Genomic DNA, 21,237 nt, shown 5'->3' on the forward strand with positions numbered 1-21,237 from the left:
GTCTGTCTGTCTGTCTGTCTGTCTGTCTGGAAACAAGCCCTCAGGGCATTTCATGATGTTATCCTTTTAGATTATTGATTTGTAGATCATTTATTTTAAATTATTATTTTAGATTATTATTTTTAAATTATTGTATAACTGTACCTCTGTCCGTTCTTTCGCAAACTGTTAATAAATTATTCAATCCGTCCGTCCAGTTACACACCTCCTCCACCAGGGGGGGCGAAAGGCATAGCATTTGCTTTGAGCAAACGGTCCGGAGGATCCTTTGCTGCGCACGCGCTCTAAACGTCGTTGATCCGGAAGCGGAAGTTAGTGCGTGTTGTGTTGTTGTAGGCGCTGTTGTTGCTGTGACGGTCTCGCAAACAAAGGAGTTAAAATATCTCATAAAACAAGTTAAAACCTCTCTTAAAGGATTCATAACGTCTCTTAAATGAGTTAAAATGTCACCTAAAGGAGGTAAAACGCGTCAAATGGAGTCTTTACGGCTGGAGATAGACGGACACATGACGTCGGTGGGAGAGCAGATATTGTGTGTTTTGGAGAAACGCACAAGCGGTGATGTTGGTCGGGTCAGAGTGTTTGTGCTGGAGCGCCTCAGTGCGGCCTCAGGGTTCGTATTCAGCCTCTTCGAGAGAGAGATGGAGACACTGCTACTACACACTGCTGCAGGTGGGTGTGTGTGTGTTTGTGTGTGTGTGTGCACGTGTTTAAGTAATTTCTCAAACATGCTCGTGAAGCACGAGCATCATGGCTTAACTTCCGCCGGTTTTACGCGATCGCTACATTTACAGTGTAAATGTGAACATAAACATTCAGATTTAAAATATAAAGTACTCACCACGTGTGCCACGGGTGTTACTAATTTGCTGGTACAGCGATTAGCTTTGCCATTCTTGCGATTCTTGCCGATTAGCTTTGCCATTCTTCAATAAAAGGGATTTTTATCTGAGATGTTTTTTTTTTGCCATTGGCTTTCAACTACGCCTCTGTGTCGGTCGGGAGGAGTGAGGCACTCTGTGTGTTCGATATAGGAACGCTTACCGCACTGCCAAAACAGACTAATAGGCGAGTGCGCTCCCGGTGTGCAACTGCATTTTCCAAACGAACCCCGTTTGAGAAAAGTAGCGTCATGACTGTCATGATTATCCATGACAGTCATGTTTCAGGGCTAGCTCTATGTAGTGCTGCCAACGAATATTCCACATTCGAATGAATATTCGAATGTAAAAAATAAAAGAATAATCAAATATTTTAAATTAAGATTCAAATTAAAAAAATAGCAATACAAAGGCTTTCTGAGCTCTGGCGAGACTCTGTGCCACATAAACTAAAACATACAAAAAATAGGCTATTAAGGCCCTGGCCACACGAGGACGACTCGGGCCTTTAGCCGCGCAAGTTTATAAACGATATAACTTTCCTGCGTCTACATTGCGGTTATGTTAATTATGCATGCCGTATACATGAGACCGGTAAACTGCTCCTGATTCCAGAAAAAGCTGTAGTACACATGCCTGGCCTGTAGATGGCCATGTGAATGCATAAATGTAGGAGATTATATTCGGGCGCAACACTGCTGAATGTCAGATAATTGCTCGTCAATACATTGATTCCACCTGCTGCCTGCACAGCGCTAAACATTTTGCTTAATCTGCAGCTAGTTAACAAGAGACATTGTACATAGGCTATAGACAAATCCAGAAACGGGTCTCATGGTCGTAGCTTACGTATTTCCTGTAGGCGGACTCGACGTAGCTGCAGGGTTTAAACCCTCACCAGGCGCACCTCTTCTACTATAGTGAACGGCAGAGTGACTGATGTTAGTCTGCCTCAAACGTTACTCTTTTACCTGCTTTTTACTAACAGTAACATTACAAAGATGCCCAGAACATCGAGATGAACCTGTGTAGTTTATGGCTGCTCCAACAGTAGTGGCAACATAAAAAATAAAAAAAACGGAATGTCAAAATATCCACCGCGGTGGCTGAGACCAGAGCCATTGAGTAATGGTTGAGACGAAGCAGTGAAAGGTCCTGAAAGATACATAATGTCAGTCTTAACCAACACCCAATCTTTCTGTTTTATGAACACCACGCTGCTGTATTTTATACCTCATACTAAGCATTTAAAGTATGAGGTATAGAGTACAGCAATCTATTCTACACTACACCAATATAGTAACAATAATGCAGATTGTTTTTTTCTTCTCTTCCCAGATTGGTAATCACCATAATTTATATCTGTTCTCCAAAAATACCTCATCTACAAGCTCATGCATGCGGGCTGCAGATCGGCTATTTTTGGAGAAGAGATTTATCTAGACATTATGTGCAAATGTAAAATAGCTGTGATACTTATATGTACGGTAAGTGGTTATGGTGAAATAAACACTGGTTAGTTTGGAGGGGGCGAGGGGACTATGACATCACTGTTTCAGCAAATTAGCGTCTCCAAACTTTCCCACTCTGGAAGGTGGTTTCAAAATTAGCCGGTTAAGTCCCCCAAAACGCCGTCTCCGTGTGGCAAAAAGGGCAGATCAGCTAAATACTTGCCCGAGTAACACAGAATACGTCCTCGTGTGTACACCACCTAAGATAATTATGAATCATTCAATTTGATCTCGCAAGACTCAAGAGAGTGCATTTCTCAGCACCAACCCATACAGGACCGGATCATATAGATAAAGAAAGAGAAAGTTTTACAGCATATTATTCTGCAATATTGAGATCATATTCATATTAAAATCATATACATTCGACATTCGAAATCATTCGAAAATTGTTTGAATACATGTGGTGTTTAAAAGGAACATTTGAATAACATTTGTGGCCAATTCTGGCAGCACTAGCTCTATGAATGGATGTATGTACATGCTGTCAACAGTGGATAGTGAGAGACTGATATAGTATGTGTTGTATAGGTTCCTGACGTTACCTCCTCTCTCTCCTCCTTCTAGACCTCCCACTCCTCCATGTGTGTAAAGAGGAGGTTCTAGCTGAGGAGGAGAGGAGCTTCTGTCTGGTCCAGGAGGAACACCAACCTCCACAGATTAAAGATGAACAGCAGGAGAGGAGCTTCAGTCTGGTCCAGGAGGAACCACAACCTCCACAGATTAAAGAGGAACAGCAGGAGAGGAGCTCCAGTCTGGTCCAGGAGGAACCACAACCTCCACACATCAAAGAGGAACAAGAGGAGCTACTTTTAAAACCAGAGGAGGCTGATGGGGTTGACGCTCCCTCAGGTAAGAACTGCATTATTACCGTACTAATCTAAAAACATTGAACAAGGAGACTGAATTGACCAACGTGTAACAAGACACAAGTCTTTGACTTCTGTTTATCTCACTGGGGTATTCTCTTTCCCAATGTAAATTGCAAGCTTCTTTGGGGAATGGGCAAATAGAAACAGACAGTATCAGCATCCATGGACTTTTTAAGTTATGTCAAATCAATTACATTTTCCATAAGCAGACTCCAATGAAGGTATATTATATAGACGTAATATATTTTGGGGCAGCGGTGGCCTAAGGGTTAGAGGAGCGCCCTTGTTGCCGAAAGGTTTCCGGTTCAATTCCCCGGACGGGCAGGAAAAATCTGGGTGGGGTGAGTTTAATGTCTGTCTGTCTGTCTGTCTGTCTGTCTGTCTGTCTGTCTGTCTGTCTGTCTGTCTGTCTGTCTGTATGTGCAGGGCGTTGCTGAAAATGAGCACTTGTGCTCAGCTACTACCCTGGGTAAATAAAGGATGAAAAAAAAAGAATAATAAAAATATCCGTTTGAGATATCCAGTACAATGTTATAATGTTTTAAGTGTCCTATATGTAAGTTAAATTGGTTACGTCATCCACATATGTCGGTGTTGTCAATTGGCCAGTCAGGGATTGTGTATTTTTGGTGGCGTTGCTCGCTTGCCAATCAGAGCGCTGCGTATGTCGGTGGCCCCCTCGGGCCAAATGGATTGGCTCCGTATGTTGGTGCCGTCGCTCGGCCAATCAGGGATTCACTGATGACGTAACTATGTATGTTTATGTAAATTAAAAAAAATACACAATCCATGAAATTGGCTGAGGGAGTCACCGACATACGCAGCCGAAAACGGTACTCTGCTCGCGCAAGTAATTACCGTTCTAGGCTAGTTGTTCAAGACGACTCAAAGGCTGTGATTCCTGATCCGTCCCTGGTCGACGGTGTCACGCGCCAAACACAGTCGATCTACAAGCCCACAGTGCGGAGCATCCGTGACGCCTTGCAGGCTTGTAGGTTAACAGCCAGATCACAGTTGGAGATGAAGTGAAGTCACTTTGTATTATTTTTCCTAGACTTTCTGCACGTCCCTGTGTGCAAAGTGGAGGTTCCACCTGAAGAGGAGAGGAGCTCCAGTCTGGTCCAGGAGGAACCACAACCTCCACAGATTAAGGAGGAGCTACTTCAAAGACCAGAAGAGGCTGGTGGGTCAACGTTGACATTACTAGCAGTGAAAAATGAAGATGATGAAAACGGAGAGACAGAGCCTGTAGCCGGCACCTCAACTGAACACATGAAAACACAAGCTGATGTAGAGGACTGTGGAACATCACAACCAACCAGTGACGAGCAGCTCCTCTCTTCACACCGTTCTGAATCTGACACTGAAGACAGTGATGAGTGGGAGGAGACAGCTTTAAAAACACTGAAATCACAAAACACACAAAATATCAAGCGCAAGCTGTCCCAGGACCTGAAATCATCAAAACAAACTGACTCCATGAGGAGTCACACAGGGAAGAAAGGTTTTAGCTGTACAGAGTGTGGCAAAATGTTTAGTCAAAGGTGTACTCTAAAAACACACATGAGGATTCATACAGGTGAAAAGCCCTTCTCTTGTACAGAGTGTGGCAAAATGTTTAATCAAAGCAGTTCTATAAAAACACACATGATGATTCATACAGGTGAAAAGCCATTTTCATGTGCAGTATGTGGTAGGGGCTTTATTACAAAGGGTGATCTAAAAACACACATGAGGACCCATACAGGTGAAAAGCCATTTTCTTGTACAGAGTGTGGTACAGGCTTTACCCAGATGGTTAGCCTAAAATCACACATGAGGACTCATACAGGCGAAAAGCCATTTTCTTGTACAGTATGTGGTAAAAGCTTTATTAGGAAGGATAATCTGAAATCACACATGATGACTCATACAGGTGAAAAGCCATTTTCATGTACAGTATGTGGTAAGGGCTGTGTTAACACACGTACTCTAAACGGACACATGCTGACTCATACAGGCGAAAAGCCATTTTCTTGTACAGAGTGTGGTACAGGCTTTACCCAAATGGTCAATCTAAAAACACACATGCTGACTCATACAGGTGAAAAGCCATTTTCTTGTACAGTATGTGGTAAAAGCTTTACAAGGAAGGCTACTCTAAAAGTACACATGAGGACTCATACAGGGGGAAAGCCTTTAGTTTAAGACATAATATGTCTATGATCAGTCATTCTAATCCAGGATGACAATGATGCAAAAGCAGAGGAATTACATAATCTTACAATATATCGACATGACTGAATAAAACACACATTGATAGTTTATTGTGAAGGATCTTTGTTTTATCTCGTGTGTGGATCTTATTTTCTGTTCAACATGATGGAATTTAATTTTTGTTTTCTCTTGCATTATTCCCTCCAGCTCATAGGTTACTGGTAGTACAATATGAGCATCAGTGTGTGTCCTCATTGGTCAGGATTTAACAAGTCATATTCATTAATATTCATTAAATAATTATTATGTTCATTGATATGCAGTAAAGTGCTGACAAGCTGCTGGCTTTGTGTAGCTGTTCACTGTGTGTTGACATGTGTGTTGTTTACATTGTTACATTATCATAGTACATAATATGGTAGATTTCATTGTTACATTATCATAGTACATAATATGGTAGATTCCATTGTTACATTATCAGTACATAATGTTGTAGATTCCATTGTTACATTAGATTCCATTTTACTAAGGCTGTCAAAGTTAACGCGTTAATCGTGCGTTAACGCAAAGTCCGTGTTAACGGCGTTAATTTAATTGACGCGCGATTAACGCGCGGTGAAGTTTGACAGAACGGTTGAGAGACGCATCTGAAATTCACATGCATGCAGCCAGAGATTCCAATAGCCCCGCCTCTCTCTCATTCCCCCCTCTCCGTGCAGCCGGGGTGCGGAGTGTACTAGTGTAGCTGGGTCAGCTAGGCTCAATGCCTCCGTTGGGCTCGTTATTAATTAATTTGCTCCACGATGTGTTAGACTAGAAGCTCTTTGAAGTGGGCATTGGGCAAAAGCAAAACTTTTTGTTTTCGTTGACAAACATAGCAGTTAGTTGTGAAAGCGTGGTGCTACACAGACCATGCTAATGATTGCTAAAGCTAATGTTGACAGCCTGACTGTGCGTGCGTGCAGCGTGCTTGGGCTCTCGTGTGTGTGTGTGTGTGTGTGTGTGTGTGTGTGTGTGTGTGTGTGTGTGTGTGTGTGTGTGTGTGTGTGTGTGTGTGTGTGTGTGTGTGTGTGTGTGTGTGTGTGTGTGTAAAACTTAAAAAGCAGTGGTTCTGAACCAGTGGTCCCTGAGGGGGTTCCAGGTGGCCCCCAGCTAAATGATGGAGAGTTGGTAACCAAATTAACCCTTATAGATCTTTAACTCTTGAAAGTGTAAAATTAAACCAAGTGGGTAAATTTGGTTTAATGTTACACTCTCAAGAGTTGAATAATTGTTAAACATCTGCATTACTTAAGTTAATTTACAAGAAGTCTACACAATTAGAGAAATTAGAAAACATGTTATTTTGATCAACATTGGCCTGTTATCTCTCCTAATGGTACCAACATACAGTTCTTTAGTCATCAAATGGTGGTCCGTGGCTCAAATGCAGAATAAATAATGGACCTTGATAAGAAAAATCTTGAAAATCGACTGACAGGCCTAATTGTTACATTATCATAGTACATAATATGGTATATTCCATTGTTACATTATATTCCATTGTTTCATTAGATTCCATTGTTACATTATCATAGTACATAATATGGTAGATTCCATTGTTACATTAGATTCCATTGTTATAGATTCCATTGTTACATTAGATTCCATTGTTATAGATTCCATTGTTACATTAGATTCCATTGTTACATTATCATAGTACATAATATGGTAGATTCCATTGTTACATTATATTCCATTGTTACATTAGATTCCGTTGTTACATTATCATAGTACATACTATGGTAGATTCCATTGTTACATTATCATAGTACATAATATGGTAGATTCCATTGTTACATTATATTCCATTGTTACATTATCATAGTACATAATATGGTAGATTCCATTGTTACATTATATTCCATTTTTACTGGACAAGCCCACAGTGCGGAACATCCGTGACGCCTTGCGGGCTTGTAGGTTAACAGCCAGATCACAGTTGGAGATGAAGTGAAGTCTCTTTGTATTATTTTTCCTAGACTTCCTGCACGTCCCTGTGTGCAAAGTGGAGGTTCCACCTGAAGAGGAGAGGAGCTCCAGTCTGGTCCAGGAGGAACCACAACCTCCACACATTAAAGATGAACAGGAGGAGCTACTTCAAAGAGCAGAAGAGGCTGGTGGGTCAACGTTGACATTACTAGCAGTGAAATATGAAGATGATGATGAAAGCGGAGAGACAGAGCCTGTAGCCGGCACCTCAACTGAACACATGAAAACACAAGCTGGGACTAGGGGAGATCAGTCAGCTTTAAAAACACTGAAATCACAAAACACACAAAATGTGGGAGGACGGCGCAAGCTGTCCCAGGACCTGGAATCATCCAAACAACCTGACTCCATGAGGAGTCACACAGGGAAGAAAGGTTGTAGCTGTACACAGTGTGGCAGAATGTTTAATCGAAAGAGTAATCTAAAAGCACACATGAGGATTCATACAGGTGAAAAGCCCTTCTCTTGTTCAGAGTGTGGCAACATGTTTAAACAAAGGGGTAATCTAACAATACACATGAAGATTCATACAGGTGAAAGGCCCTTTTCATGTACAGTATGTGGTAAAGGCTTTGTTACCACGTTTAATCTAAAAGCACACATGAGGACTCATACAGGTGAAAAGCCCTTTTCATGTACAGTATGTGGTAGGGGATTTGTTGCAAAGAGTGATCTAAAAACACACATGAGGACCCATACAGGCGAAAAGCCATTTTCTTGTACAGTATGTGGTAAAAGCTTTACAAGGAAGGATATTCTAAAAACACACATGAGGACTCATACAGGTGAAAAGCCATTTTCTTGTACAGTGTGTGGTACAGGCTTTACCCAGATGGGTAGTCTAAAAGCACACATGAGGGCTCATACAGGGGAATGCAAAAAAACACACATGAGGACTCATACAGGTGAAAAGCCATTTTCTTGTACAGTGTGTGGTAAAAGCTTTGCACAGAATGGTAATCTAAAAGTACACATGAGGACTCATACAGGGGGAAAGCCTTTAGTTTAAGACATATGTCTATGATAGATAGATAGATAGATTCTTTATTTTTGTGTCATGCACCCAAGCCCAGCCCACATGGACTTATAGGACACACCATACACATCATTGCTTCAGTATTGCATTGTGTACAAGAAACAGTTTTTCTTTCTCTTTTTTTTTTTTTTTTACACAAACAAAACATTCTGCCTTTTTTCCCACGCTTTGCATAAAAAGTCTGCTAAAGCAAAAATACCTTTCCTAAAACAAAATTGCAGTTTTTCGTAGTCCTCTAACCAGAAAAAGTTAACACAGATGGTTGTCATTTTACAAAATAATACATGTCTCAATTCTTCATATAATGGGCAGTAAAACAAAAAATGAATTTAATTTTCAATTTCTTTCAAATTCAGATTTTACTTCATTGGCCCAGGGGTAACCATTAAAAATCTTTTTGGTTAGTCTGTCATCGGACATATTAACAAGTCTATTCCAAAGTCTCAACATCTCACCTTTGTGTCTGATATTTACGGGCATCCATCCCATATCGCCGCTAATGGCCAAGATAGGCGTAAGCTTATGAACTCCAAGAAAATACCGTATGGCTCTATTTTGAATTGTGTTATTTGTGTCTATGATCAGTCAGTCTAATCCAGGATGACAATGATGCAAAAGCAGAGGAATTACATAATCTGACAATATCGACATGACTGAATAAAACACACATTGATAGTTTCTTGTGAAGGATCTTTGTTTTATCCCATGTATGGATCTTATTTTCTGATCAACATGATGGAATTTCATTTTTGTTTTCTCTTGCATTATTCCCTCCAGGTCATAGGTTACTGGTAGTACAATGTGAGCATCAGTGTGTGTCCTCATTGGTCAGGATTTAACAAGTCATATTCATTAATATTCATTCAATAATTATTATGTTCATTGATATGCAGTAAATAATGGTGCAGTAAAGTGCTGACAAGCTGCTGGCTTTGTGTAGCTGTTCACTGTGTGTTGTTTACATTGTTACATTATCATAGTACATAATATGGTAGATTCCATTGTTACATTATCATAGTACATAATATGGTAGATTCCATTGTTACATTATCATAGTACATAATGTGGTAGATGCCATTGTTACATTATCATAGTACATAATATGGTAGATTCCATTGTTACATTATCATAGTACATAATATGGTAGATGCCATTGTTACATTATCATAGTACATAATATGGTAGATTCCATTGTTACATTATCATAGTACATAATATGGTAGATGCCATTGTTACATTATCATAGTACATTTTGACGTTTAACATGGCTATGTGGTATGGAAATTTAAATGTAAAAGGAAGAGGCAAGCTGCAGAGAATAGTAAACCTAGCATCAAAAATCATTGGGAAGAGACAGCAACAAATAGGCTGTATCTACAAGGAGGTACTTCGTAGAAAAGCTATCAAGATAGCAAACGACCTCCTCTCATCCACTCTGCAGGGAGTTCGAGCTACTTCCCTCTGGTAGACGGTACAAAGTGCCAAGAGCTAACCGTAACATTTTAAAAAAAAATCCTTCATACCAAATGCCATTAAGGCACTAAATGATACCATGTCTCGCTAGATTTGTTTGTTTTTTCAATGTATTTGCCACTGTTGTCCTGCACTTTTTGTTTTGCCATGAGAAAATAATTGTGTTACGTGTTGTTGCTGTTGTTGTAACTGTTTGTTTTTTACTGTTGAGACCGAAGACAAATTTCCATACGTGGACAAATAAATGAAACTAACTAACTAACATAATATGGTAGATTCCATTGTTACATTATCATAGTACATAATATGGTAGATTCCATTGTTACATTATCATAGTACATCTAAATAATTCCGTCCAATTCTAATCAAAGATTATGTGTTTGGCGGCCCATCGCGGTCCCGTCGCTTGTCGCGTTGGGTGTTTTGGCTACATGTAGCTACTTCTAGCTACATCCGGGATGGCGTCTGGTGCATCTTGAAATGTGCTCCTTTGCTTCGAATCGCTGGGCGCTCTGATTTTATGCTAAATACCCCCCCGGGCGTTTGGGGTGTTAACGTGTGGAGTGTTCTGTCTGTTCTGTGCAGCTTACGTGTCCTGTTTAAGGTCTTACGTGTCCTGTTTAACGTCTTACGTGTCCTGTTTAACGTCTTACGTGTCCTGTTTAAGGTCTTACGTGTCCTGTTTAACGTCTTACGTGTCCTGTTTAACGTCTTACGTGTCCTGTTTAAGGTCTTACGTGTCCTGTTTAACGTCTTACGTGTCCTGTTTAACGTCTTACGTGTCCTGTTTAAGGTCTTACGTGTCCTGTTTAACGTCTTACATCATCATCATTTTCCGACCACGGTCGAGACCATGGATTTCACAACGCCACGCCAGACTTCCCGGTCCTTCATTGCCATCCCCAGTTCCTGCTTTACTGATGCCTGTGTCCCTATAGCGATGACATCATGTGTCCCTATAGCGATGACATCATGTGTCCCTATAGCGATGACATCAGCGAACGACAGTTTTCTACCTCTGGTCTGCTTTGAGGCAGGACTCCAGAGAAGAAGGGAAGATATAACCTCATTGTCAGCTCTGTAGCAGTGGCCGGGAAACTGTGTTCTTCTTGATCGGACTAGTGAAGAAACACGGGGAAGGTTGCCGTATATTAGATCAGTCGATGGGTGGACTAGTGAATAAACACGGGGAAGGTTGCCGTATATTAGATCAGTCGATGCGTGGACCAGTGAATAAACACGGGGAAGGTTGCCGTATATTAGATTAGTCGATGGGTGGACTAGTGAATAAACACAGGGAAGGTTGCCGTATATTAGATTAGTCGATGGGTGGACCAGTGAATAAACACGGGGAAGGTTGCCGTATATTAGATTAGTCGATGGGTGGACCAGTGAATAAACACGGGGAAGGTTGCCGTATATTAGATCAGTCGATGGGTGGACTAGTGAATAAACACGGGGAAGGTTGCCGTATATTAGATCAGTCGATGGGTGGACCAGTGAATAAACACGGGGAAGGTTGCCGTATATTAGATTAGTCGATGGGTGGACTAGTGAATAAACACAGGGAAGGTTGCCGTATATTAGATTAGTCGATGGGTGGACCAGTGAATAAACACGGGGAAGGTTGCCGTATATTAGATTAGTCGATGGGTGGACCAGTGAATAAACACGGGGAAGGTTGCCGTATATTAGATCAGTCGATGGGTGGACTAGTGAAGAAACACGGGGAAGGTTGCCGTATATTAGATCAGTCGATGGGTGGACTAGTGAATAAACACGGGGAAGGTTGCCGTATATTAGATCAGTCGATGGGTGGACTAGTGAATAAACACGGGGAAGGTTGCCGTATATTAGATCAGTCGATGGGTGGACCAGTGAATACACACGGGGAAGGTTGCCGTATATTAGATCAGTCGATGGGTGGACCAGTGAATAAACATGGGGAAGGTTGCCGTATATTAGATCAGTCGATGGGTGGACTAGTGAATAAACACAGGGAAGGTTGCCGTATATTAGATCAGTCGATGGGTGGACCAGTGAATAAACACGGGGAAGGTTGCCGTATATTAGATTAGTCGATGGGTGGACCAGTGAATAAACACGGGGAAGGTTGCCGTATATTAGATTAGTCGATGGGTGGACTAGTGAATAAACACAGGGAAGGTTGCCGTATATTAGATCAGTCGATGGGTGGACTAGTGAATAAACACAGGGAAGGTTGCCGTATATTAGATCAGTCGATGGGTGGACCAGTGAATAAACACGGGGAAGGTTGCCGTATATTAGATCAGTCGATGGGTGGACCAGTGAATAAACACGGGGAAGGTTGCCGTATATTAGATCAGTCGATGGGTGGACCAGTGAATAAACACGGGGAAGGTTGCCGTATATTAGATCAGTCGATGGGTGGACCAGTGAATAAACACGGGGAAGGTTGCCGTATATTAGATCAGTCGATGGGTGGACCAGTGAATAAACACGGGGAAGGTTGCCGTATATTAGATCAGTCGATGGGTGGACTAGTGAATAAACTAGGGGAAGGTTGCCGTATATTAAATCAGTCGATTGGACTACACGTCTACTACAGAAGCACATTGGGTGTTCAACCCCATTGGACATTTGACCAACATTACTCACCCGTTCCACGAACATATTGGATATTCTGGTGAGGAGTACGGCGTTCTTGGACTAGAAGGCAACGGGGAAGAAGAGGAGGTTGTCTGGTTCGCCTACGCCAGAGAGGATTGCGTGACGTCCACCACTCCCAGGTATATTCCTTAAATAAATACCTTTTGAAAAGTCTATGAGGAAAATGAACGGGGAATTCTTTTCCGGGTCTCTCGAGGGGGCGGGACTGTGACGCTCTATAGCTGCGACCTAAAAAGACCACCCTTCTGGAACAAACAAATCACTGCAGTCCAGCCATGTCCAGACAGATTCATTGTCCTCCTGCTGTCACTGAATCTAAAGCTGGAACTAATTCTACCATAAATGTCATGCATTTCCTTCCCCCTCGTGGACCCGTGTGCAGTGGTGTCAACTGTCAAGTAACTAAGTACATTTACTTAAACCATTTAGACCGGAGGACGATTCTACAAATGTCTCCTGAATCCTGACAGTTTTATGAAAAAGTACCAGGTCTTATTACTTAACTTAAGACCTGGAGCATTGACCACGCCTCCAGGTCTTAAGTTAAGTAATAAGACCTGGTACTTAAGACACGCATAATACTGTCCTTTGTCTCTATGTCAGTCGACATTTTCATGTCAAGGACCCCCAAAAATATATGTAATTGGCCGCCGACCCCCCCATCTGAAAATATGTTGTTCAAGGGACCCACCCCCCCAGAAGCAAAGGTTTGAGTTAGAAATCTACGCTGTGAAAGAATATATGTTCAAATATGTGCACGTTTTCAAGATTTTTCAAAATTAGCAGACCTACAAGCTCGTAGCGCGGCACTCTTGTAGATGTGCTATTTTTCAATAGCTAAAGTATAACATAACGCAGAAAACACCAAAAGGGGTTCCCGCCCAAAATGTGTTGTACTGTATGTACTTAAAGGGGAAAACCACCCATTTTCAACATTTTAATATGTCATTAATATACCTTAGAGCTTAATAAAATAGTCCCCCCGTTCTGTGTTTCCTAGAACTGTAAGATGACATCATCTTGATGACATCATCAAGATGTGTTCCACCATGTTAATGTTTTTTTTCAGACCTCTAGTTCTAGGAAACACAGAATGGGGGGGACTTTTTTATTATTTCCACACAACAGCTCTAAGGTATATTAATGACATAGTAAAATGTTGAAAATGAGTGGAATGCCCCTTTAAGTACAATTTTGTAACTTTCAATGGATTTGACCGTGTGCTGAGGATATGGATTAGGAAGTTTGTTTCTCCGGCCCAGGCAGCTCCGGACATTTTGTTTATACATTTAGATGGAGAGATTGGGTCCTTAAAATCACATCTCGAATAAATCTATCCATATTTGTTCCCCCTCCTTCATCGTGCGCTGCAGATCTAGCGTCTCATCATAATCCCATACATCAGAGACAACAAACATGCTACAGATCCAGGGACGTGGACCACATAGACCTAAAAGGGTTCAGCCCCTGCCCTTTTACCCCGTTTGAAAAACAACTGCCCTTTTACCCCGTCTTTAAAACAACTGCCCTTTTACCCCGTCTGTCAAACCCCTTTCCCCCGTCTGTAAAACAACTGCCCTTTTACCCGTCTGTAAAACAACTGCCCTTTTACCCCGTCTTTAAAACAACTGCCCTTTTACCCGTCTGTCAAACCCCTTTCCCCCGTCTGTAAAACAACTGCCCTTTTACCCCGTCTTTAAAACAACTGCCCTTTTACCCCGTCTGTCAAACCCCTTTCCCCCTTGCTGTAAAACAACTGCCCTTTTACCCCGTCTTTAAAACAACTGCCCTTTTAACCCGTCTGTCAAACCCCTTTCCCCCTTGCTGTAAAACAACTGCCCTTTTACCCCGTCTGTAAAACAACTGCCCTTTTACCCCGTCTTTAAAACAACTGCCCTTTTAACCCGTCTGTCAAACCCCTTTCCCCCTTGCTGTAAAACAACTGCCCTTTTACCCCGTCTTTAAAACAACTGCCCTTTTAACCCGTCTGTCAAACCCCTTTCCCCCTTGCTGTAAAACAACTGCCCTTTTACCCGTCTGGCATGCAGATCTACAAGCTCTCAACGCGTCGCAGTGCGACGCGTTGAGAGCTTGTATATCTGCTATTTTTGTCCGAAAGTGCCCTCTTACGGGATTTCAGCCCCTGCCTCTCTTAACACTCTGAAGCATAGCGGCGCTTCCAGCAGCATCACCAGAGCTCAGCTCGGCTGCCTGTATGTATAGCTCTGAAGCATAGCGGCGCTTCCAGCAGCATCACCAGAGCTCAGCTCGGCTGCCTGTATGTTTAGCTCTGCAGCATAGCGGCGCTTCCAGCAGCATCACCAGAGCTCAGCTCGGCTGCCTCCGCTTGACGGATGAGGGAGTAAAGAGTCTGAATGTTCAGATGAACGACGGCGCTGATCGGCCCCGACGCTAACCCGTTCAGGGCGGGAACCCCCTTTTGGTGTTTTAAAGCATTATAGCATTAAAAATAGCAGACCTACAAGCTCATAGTGCGGCACCAAGTGCTGCGCTATGAGTTTGTAGGTCTGCTATCTTTTTTTTTAATCGTGAAAATGTGCCTCAAATCTTTGAAATATATTATTACAGAGTAAATATTTTAACTCAAATCTTTGCTTCTGGGGGGGTCCCTGGAACAACATATTTTCAGATGGGGGGGCGGGGGAGGGGTCCCTGGAACAATATATTTTCAGATGGGGGGCGGGGGAGGGGTCCCTGGAACAACATATTTTCAGATGGGGGGGCGGGGGAGGGGTCCCTGGAACAACATATTTTCAGATGGGGGGGCGGGGGAGGGGTCCCTGGAACAACATATTTTCAGATGGGGGGGCGGGGGAGGGGTCCCTGGAACAACATATTTTCAGATGGGGGGGCGGGGGAGGGGTCCCTGGAACAACATATTTTCAGATGGGGGGGCGGGGGAGGGGTCCCTGGAACAACATATTTTCAGATGGGGGGGGCGGGGGAGGGGTCCCTGGAACAACATATTTTCAGATGGGGGGGGGCGGGGGAGGGGTCCCTGGAACAACATATTTTCAGATGGGGGGGGGGGGGAGGGGTCCCTGGAACAACATATTTTCAGATGGGGGGGCGGGGGAGGGGTCCCTGGAACAACATATTTTCAGATGGGGGGGGGGGGGAGGGGTCCCTGGAACAACATATTTTCAGATGGGGGGGGCGGGGGAGGGGTCCCTGGAACAACATATTTTCAGATGGGGGGGGGGGGGGAGGGGTCCCTGGAACAACATATTTTCAGATGGGGGGGGCGGGGGAGGGGTCCCTGGAACAACATATTTTCAGATGGGGGGGGCGGGGGAGGGGTCCCTGGAACAACATATTTTCAGATGGGGGGGGGGCGGGGGAGGGGTCCCTGGAACAACATATTTTCAGATGGGGGGGAGGGGGAGGGGTCCCTGGAACAACATATTTTCAGATGGGGGGGAGGGGGAGGGGTCCCTGGAACAATATATTTTCAGATGGGGGGGGGGAGGGGGAGGGGTCCCTGGAACAACATATTTTCAGATGGGGGGGGGGGGTCCCTGGAACAACATATTTTCAGATGGGGGGGGGGTCCCTGGAACAATATATTTTCAGATGGGGGGGGGAGGGGGAGGGGTCCCTGGAACAACATATTTTCAGATGGGGGGAGGGGTCCCTGGAACAACATATTTTCAGATGGGGGGGGGGGTCCCTGGAACAACATATTTTCAGATGGGGGGGGGGTCCCTGGAACAACATATTTTCAGATGGGGGGGGGGTCCCTGGAACAACATATTTTCAGATGGGGGGGGGGGTCCCTGGAACAACATATTTTCAGATGGGGGGGGGGGGGGTCCCTGGAACAACATATTTTCAGATGGGGGGGGGGGGTCCCTGGAACAACATATTTTCAGATGGGGGGGGGGGTCCCTGGAACAATATATTTTCAGATGGGGGGGGGAGGGGGAGGGGTCCCTGGAACAACATATTTTCAGATGGGGGGGGGGGTCCCTGGAACAACATATTTTCAGATGGGGGGGGGGGTCCCTGGAACAACATATTTTCAGATGGGGGGCGGGGGAGGGGTCCCTGGAACAACATATTTTCAGATGGGGGGGGGGGGGTCCCTGGAACAACATATTTTCAGATGGGGGGGAGGGGGAGGGGTCCCTGGAACAACATATTTTCAGATGGGGGGGGGGTCCCTGGAACAACATATTTTCAGATGGGGGGGAGGGGGAGGGGTCCCTGGAACAACATATTTTCAGATGGGGGGGAGGGGCAGGGGTCCCTGGAACAACATATTTTCAGATGGGGGGGCGGGGGAGGGGTCCCTGGAACAACATATTTTCAGATGGGGGGGGCGGGGGAGGGGTCCCTGGAACAACATATTTTCAGATGGGGGGGAGGGGGAGGGGTCCCTGGAACAACATATTTTCAGATGGGGGGGCGGGGGAGGGGTCCCTGGAACAACATATTTTCAGATGGGGGGGCGGGGGAGGGGTCCCTGGAACAACATATTTTCAGATGGGGGGGGGCGGGGGAGGGGTCCCTGGAACAACATATTTTCAGATGGGGGGGGCGGGGGAGGGGTCCCTGGAACAACATATTTTCAGATGGGGGGCGGGGGAGGGGTCCCTGGAACAACATATTTTCAGATGGGGGGGGCGGGGGAGGGGTCCCTGGAACAACATATTTTCAGATGGGGGGGAGGGGCAGGGGTCCCTGGAACAACATATTTTCAGATGGGGGGGAGGGGCAGGGGTCCCTGGAACAACATATTTTCAGATGGGGGGGCGGGGGAGGGGTCCCTGGAACAACATATTTTCAGATGGGGGGGGGCGGGGGAGGGGTCCCTGGAACAACATATTTTCAGATGGGGGGCGGGGGAGGGGTCCCTGGAACAACATATTTTCAGATGGGGGGGGCGGGGGAGGGGTCCCTGGAACAACATATTTTCAGATGGGGGGGAGGGGCAGGGGTCCCTGGAACAACATATTTTCAGATGGGGGGGAGGGGCAGGGGTCCCTGGAACAACATATTTTCAGATGGGGGGGCGGGGGAGGGGTCCCTGGAACAACATATTTTCAGATGGGGGGGGGCGGGGGAGGGGTCCCTGGAACAACATATTTTCAGATGGGGGGCGGGGGAGGGGTCCCTGGAACAACATATTTTCAGATGGGGGGGGCGGGGGAGGGGTCCCTGGAACAACATATTTTCAGATGGGGGGGAGGGGCAGGGGTCCCTGGAACAACATATTTTCAGATGGGGGGGAGGGGCAGGGGTCCCTGGAACAACATATTTTCAGATGGGGGGGCGGGGGAGGGGTCCCTGGAACAACATATTTTCAGATGGGGGGGGGCGGGGGAGGGGTCCCTGGAACAACATATTTTCAGATGGGGGGGGGCGGAGGCATATTACATATCATTTTTGGGGTCCTCGACATGAAATACTGAGCACCACTAACATGGACGTCAGGCCTAAATACTGAGCACCACTAACATGGACGTCAGGCCTAAATACTGAGCACCACTAACATGGACGTCAGGCCTAAATACTGAGCACCACTAACATGGACGTCAGGCCTAAATACTGAGCACCACTAACATGGACGTCAGGCCTAAATACTGAGCACCACTAACATGGACGTCAGGCCTAAATACTGAGCACCACTAACATGGACGTCAGGCCTAAATACTGAGCACCACTAACATGGACGTCAGGCCTAAATGGGCTGATAAAACACGGTGTCACATCCAATGGCGTTACTATTCCTCCTCCGTAGCTCTGCCGTAGCTCCTCCTCCTCCGTAGCTCCTCCTCCATAGCTCTGCCGGCCCAAACGGAGAGACGCGGCTTTAGCTGTAGCTCCTCACCGCGCGGGGGCGGGGCCGCCGCCGCCGCCGCCGAGCGCTCACGTTTAAACCGTTGAGACCCGAGACCACCAGCAGATTCTGCAAAGATTAGGGGCTGCCTTTTTGTCAGCGCTAAACCCCTTATCCCTAAACTTCTTGGGCTTTGTTTTACTATTTTGCAAAACATTTCTAAAATCTACAAGCTCACAACGTGTCAATGTATATAGATTGGCTAGCTGAACTATTCAAAAAGGTTTTTTTGAAAATAGTAAGAGAATAGAAGAGAGATAGACAGGGTGGGCTCCATGGAGGGGCCTGGTCCACATCTGGTCCAGGTCGTGCACTGTGAGGCCGGGTCCACGGTCACACTTCTGGTGGGCTCCATGAAGTGGCCTGGTCCACGGTCACACTCGGCAGTCAGTTGGGGGTTAATATTAGAGGTCCACGAAAAGAGACTCCGGGGAGGGATTCCCCGGATGTTGGGTTAGTGGCAGGCCTTACTGGAGCCTATACAGTGTATATTACAAGCACTGCTGGGAGACAAACCCACACAAACAATGTACAATTATGGTATTTAGCAGACACACAACACATAGTCTTCTATGTCATGACGGTATATAAGAAAAAAACATAGCAGTGGTTCTCAAACTATTGCATGTCAAGGACCCCCAAAGATGATGTGTATTTGGCCGCCGACCCCCATCTGAAAATGTTCGGTACCAGGGACCCCCCCAGGGACCTCCTAGAGGCAAAGATTTGAGTTGAAGACATTCACTGTGAAAGAATAATATTATAATCAAAGATTTGCACCAACAAAAAATCACACCCGTGTGAACTGAGTGGTGCAACTCCCCTCTCCCCCTGCCCCTCTCTCTCTCTCTGTAATTAGCAGGCAACAGTGCAGCACTATCTCTCTCTCTCTCTGTTTCTGACACAACAGCGCCACTTTTGCCCCTACTGGTACTCTAAACATAGTAACATAGTCACATAGTCCCATAGGTACATTGCTGTTCCTTGGAGTGGTTGCACCACTCAAAAATAGCAGATCTATAAGATCATAGCGTGGCACTCTGTGCCGTGCTATGATATTGTAGATCATGGTTAAAAAGCTATGAGGCGACACAGACGCGTTCCAGGTCTTAAAGGGATAATTTCAAAGGGAAACATCTGGGATTGATTTGTTGGCACAAAGTAACAAAAAGTTCCGGGTAGGTGGGCGAGCGGACCGGGTCTCCATCACAGAACTATAGCTGGCCATAAGGTTGGAGAGGAAAAGCTGTCCAGGTTCAAAACGCCATCGTTCAAAGTCAAATTAGCATTAGTTTCATTCCATAGAGCTTTTATTTCCCTTATTTTTGTGAGTGTCTTGTGGTGGATGCATATGGTGTGTGTGTGTGTGTGTGTGTGTGTGTGCGTGCGTGCGTGCGTGCATGCGTGCGTGTGTGCGTGTGTGTGTGTGTGTGTGTGTGTGTGTGTGTGTGTGTGTTCTGTCATATGTGGCTTTGCAGTATGAAATATTTGCAAAAAAAGTATTTTAAATGTGCACAAGGGTTTTTGTGTGTGTGTATGCGTGCTGTGGGTGGGTGTGTGTGTGTGTGTGTCCACTGCAGTGTGTCGCAGCTAGAACCCTGTCCGTCATCGTAGCGATATAGACCTCACCAGATGGAGAACAGGCTGTGTTTTGGTTGTCCAGCTATTTAACCCATTCTGAACGGGAACCTCTTTTGGTGTTTCAAGCATTAAGGTCATTACACACTGGCGAATTAGCGACGCGAATTATTCGTGCGAATAATTCGCCTTTTTTTAAAACCAATTGAAGTCAATGCAAGCTTCCACATCAGTGGCGAATGTGCGAAAATGCGACCGTTTTCGCTCTTTATTTGTTCGCTCCGGTGTTCGCTCCGGTGTCGAATTTTTTATTCGCGTCGCTAATTCGCCAGTGTGTAATGACCTTTACGTTATACTTTAGCTATTGGAAAAATAGCAGATCTACAAGCTCATAGCGCGGCACCGAGTGCCGCACTATGAGCTTGTAGATCTGCTATTTTTATTTGTTTTATTTTTGAGAAATCGTGAAATCTTTGAATATATATATTCTTTCAGAGTGAACGTTTTTTAATTCAAATCTTTGCTTCTGGGGGGGGGGGGGGGGGGGGGGGTCCCTGGGACAACATATTTTCAGATGGGGGTCCTTGACGTGAACATGTTTGAGAATCACTGACATAGAAACATAGGGTCTTTTCAGAAAACTGTCAGGATTTAGAAGACATTTTGTAGAAATTGTCCTCAGGTCTAAATGGAATAAACATGATTAAAGTGATAACATGGAACCTGACAGCGACAGACTGGAGAATAGATCCCCCTCGTTTGGCGCGTATCCGTTTGTTTTGGCTGGGTATCTTAGCTTGTGTGGAATGCTTGGAAGCATCATTACACAGCTCTGCACAATAGGATCCCCCCATTTTGTTATAGTCTCACGTAGCCAGACAACTATTCCACAAATCTCAGAATGCTAGTATAGAGAGTCTGGAAAAACTACATGTTGGTTCAAACATCAAGTCACTTTTGGCACCTGAGAAAACAGTGTGCAGATATACTGTAATTAGTAGGGGGTGTGACGATATAGTAACTGCATCGAAAAATATATATTTTTTAATTTCAAGAATTGAAGTATATCGAAATGAAAACAGCGACATTGACTATGTATCATATCGTATCGTTTTGAAAAGCAAATAATCGATTGTAAAGCCGA

At 44.8% G+C, this 21,237-nt stretch overlaps 1 protein-coding gene across 1 annotated transcript; it reads left to right on the plus strand.

Moving 5' to 3' along the window:
• Nucleotides 1–350: 350 nt before the first annotated feature.
• LOC306912812 (uncharacterized protein) lies at nucleotides 351–18,562 on the plus strand (the record flags this gene model as incomplete). The annotated part of the gene is made up of 4 exons (XM_079489268.1): nucleotides 351–672; nucleotides 2,960–3,244; nucleotides 7,482–7,619; nucleotides 18,459–18,562. The coding sequence occupies exons 1-4, from the start codon at nucleotides 444–446 to the stop codon at nucleotides 18,560–18,562; spliced, it is 756 nt and encodes a 251-aa protein (XP_079345394.1). The 5' UTR covers nucleotides 351–443.
• Between the last annotated feature and the right edge of the window lie 2,675 nt (nucleotides 18,563–21,237).

Source organism: Electrona antarctica (genome assembly GCF_951216825.1).
Source record: "Electrona antarctica genome assembly, chromosome: 20".
Classification (NCBI taxonomy): domain Eukaryota; kingdom Metazoa; phylum Chordata; class Actinopteri; order Myctophiformes; family Myctophidae; genus Electrona; species Electrona antarctica.